The sequence below is a fragment of the Zalophus californianus genome, chromosome 1 (genome assembly GCF_009762305.2).
Source record: "Zalophus californianus isolate mZalCal1 chromosome 1, mZalCal1.pri.v2, whole genome shotgun sequence".
Taxonomy (NCBI): Eukaryota; Metazoa; Chordata; class Mammalia; order Carnivora; family Otariidae; genus Zalophus; species Zalophus californianus.
Genome location: NC_045595.1, coordinates 100,387,982 through 100,389,282, shown reverse-complemented (window position 1 = coordinate 100,389,282; position 1,301 = coordinate 100,387,982). Strand labels below are relative to the sequence as shown.

At 34.7% G+C, this 1,301-nt stretch overlaps 1 protein-coding gene across 1 annotated transcript; it reads right to left on the bottom strand.

Annotated features, from left to right (window-relative positions):
• Window positions 1-221: 221 nt before the first annotated feature.
• On the bottom strand, window positions 222-410 carry LOC113918068 (small EDRK-rich factor 1-like). Its single transcript, XM_035722584.1, has one exon. The coding sequence runs from the start codon at window positions 408-410 to the stop codon at window positions 222-224; it is 189 nt and encodes a 62-aa protein (XP_035578477.1).
• Between the last annotated feature and the right edge of the window lie 891 nt (window positions 411-1,301).

Sequence of the window (1,301 nt, the reverse complement as noted above, 5' to 3'; positions counted from 1 at the left end):
TACCATCCTAGCCATTTTACATTACTTTTTCTTTTTCACATGAATGGTTAGTGTCTTATTCTTTGAAGAATGGTTCTGAAACATTACACTAAGTCAGGCTGAAAGGTAAAGTTTAAAATAGTTTTATAAGGATATAACATACGACTGCTCCACAAAATTTTGACCTTAGAGCTTATGATACACCTAGTTGACAATAACACCCACGTTTTTCCAAATAGTCATCATCTTTCTCTCATCTGCATAGACTTCTTCTCATTAGCTGCCTTCTGCTTTTGTGGCATTATCTCAGAGTCCCTCTGCTTTCTCTGAGAGGTAGTCAAGCCAGCCTCTTTTCTTTTTCCCTTGCTAATTTCCTGGGATTTCTTCATGTTTTTCTGGCGGGCAAGTTCTCGCTGACCTCCTCGGGCCATGCCGACACCGGACAGAGCCTGGAAGAGAGCCCCTCAGGAAAGCAATGGCCTCCTAGCTTTATGAGATAGGTATTATACCATTCCCATTTTAAGATGAAGAAAACACGAATAGAGAGGTTAAATTACTGCTAATGTCCCATTGTTAAAAAGTGTCAGAGCCAAGATTGGAACTTCAGGACATATGCTCTTACCCACTACCTACATTGCCAATGTCAGTGTAGATGGAAGAAAAGGGCTATTGTAGATACTGTAGGAGGTTGTATAATGCATGTGCCCACTGTGGAAAACATTTTGGTAATATCCAACTTGAATAACTTGAAGGTATGCACATGCTATGACCCAGAAATCCCAAATCAGTACATACTGACTTTCACAAGGAGACCTACCCAGGATATTTGTTGCAAAATTTTTGACAATAATCAAAACTTTGAAATGATTTAAGTGACTTTCAATAAGAAAATGGATTAAAAAAATGCATATAGCCCTATATGAAATGCTCACAAGACAGCAGCTAAAAGCAGTAGCCACATTTACATGTTTCAGCTAAGTTAAATCTTGTTAAAAAAAGGTTAAGTATAAATGTAAGCTGCAGAAGGATATTGTTTATTTAAAATTTTAAAGTAAGCAAAATAATATATATCATTTATGGAGAGGTAGTAAAAAATAATTAGAATAATAAATAGAATAATAAGAATAAGAATTAGATACTTTGGATTAGTATTTTTATTTTGGTAGGACAAGAAAGAAACCAACTGATGAAGCTTACAAGCACTGTTTCAATGTGATGTTACTATATGAGGCAAATACTTTTTTTTAAATTTAATTTAATTTTATTATGTTATGTTAGCCATACAATACATCATTAGTTTTTGCTGTAGTGATCCACAATTC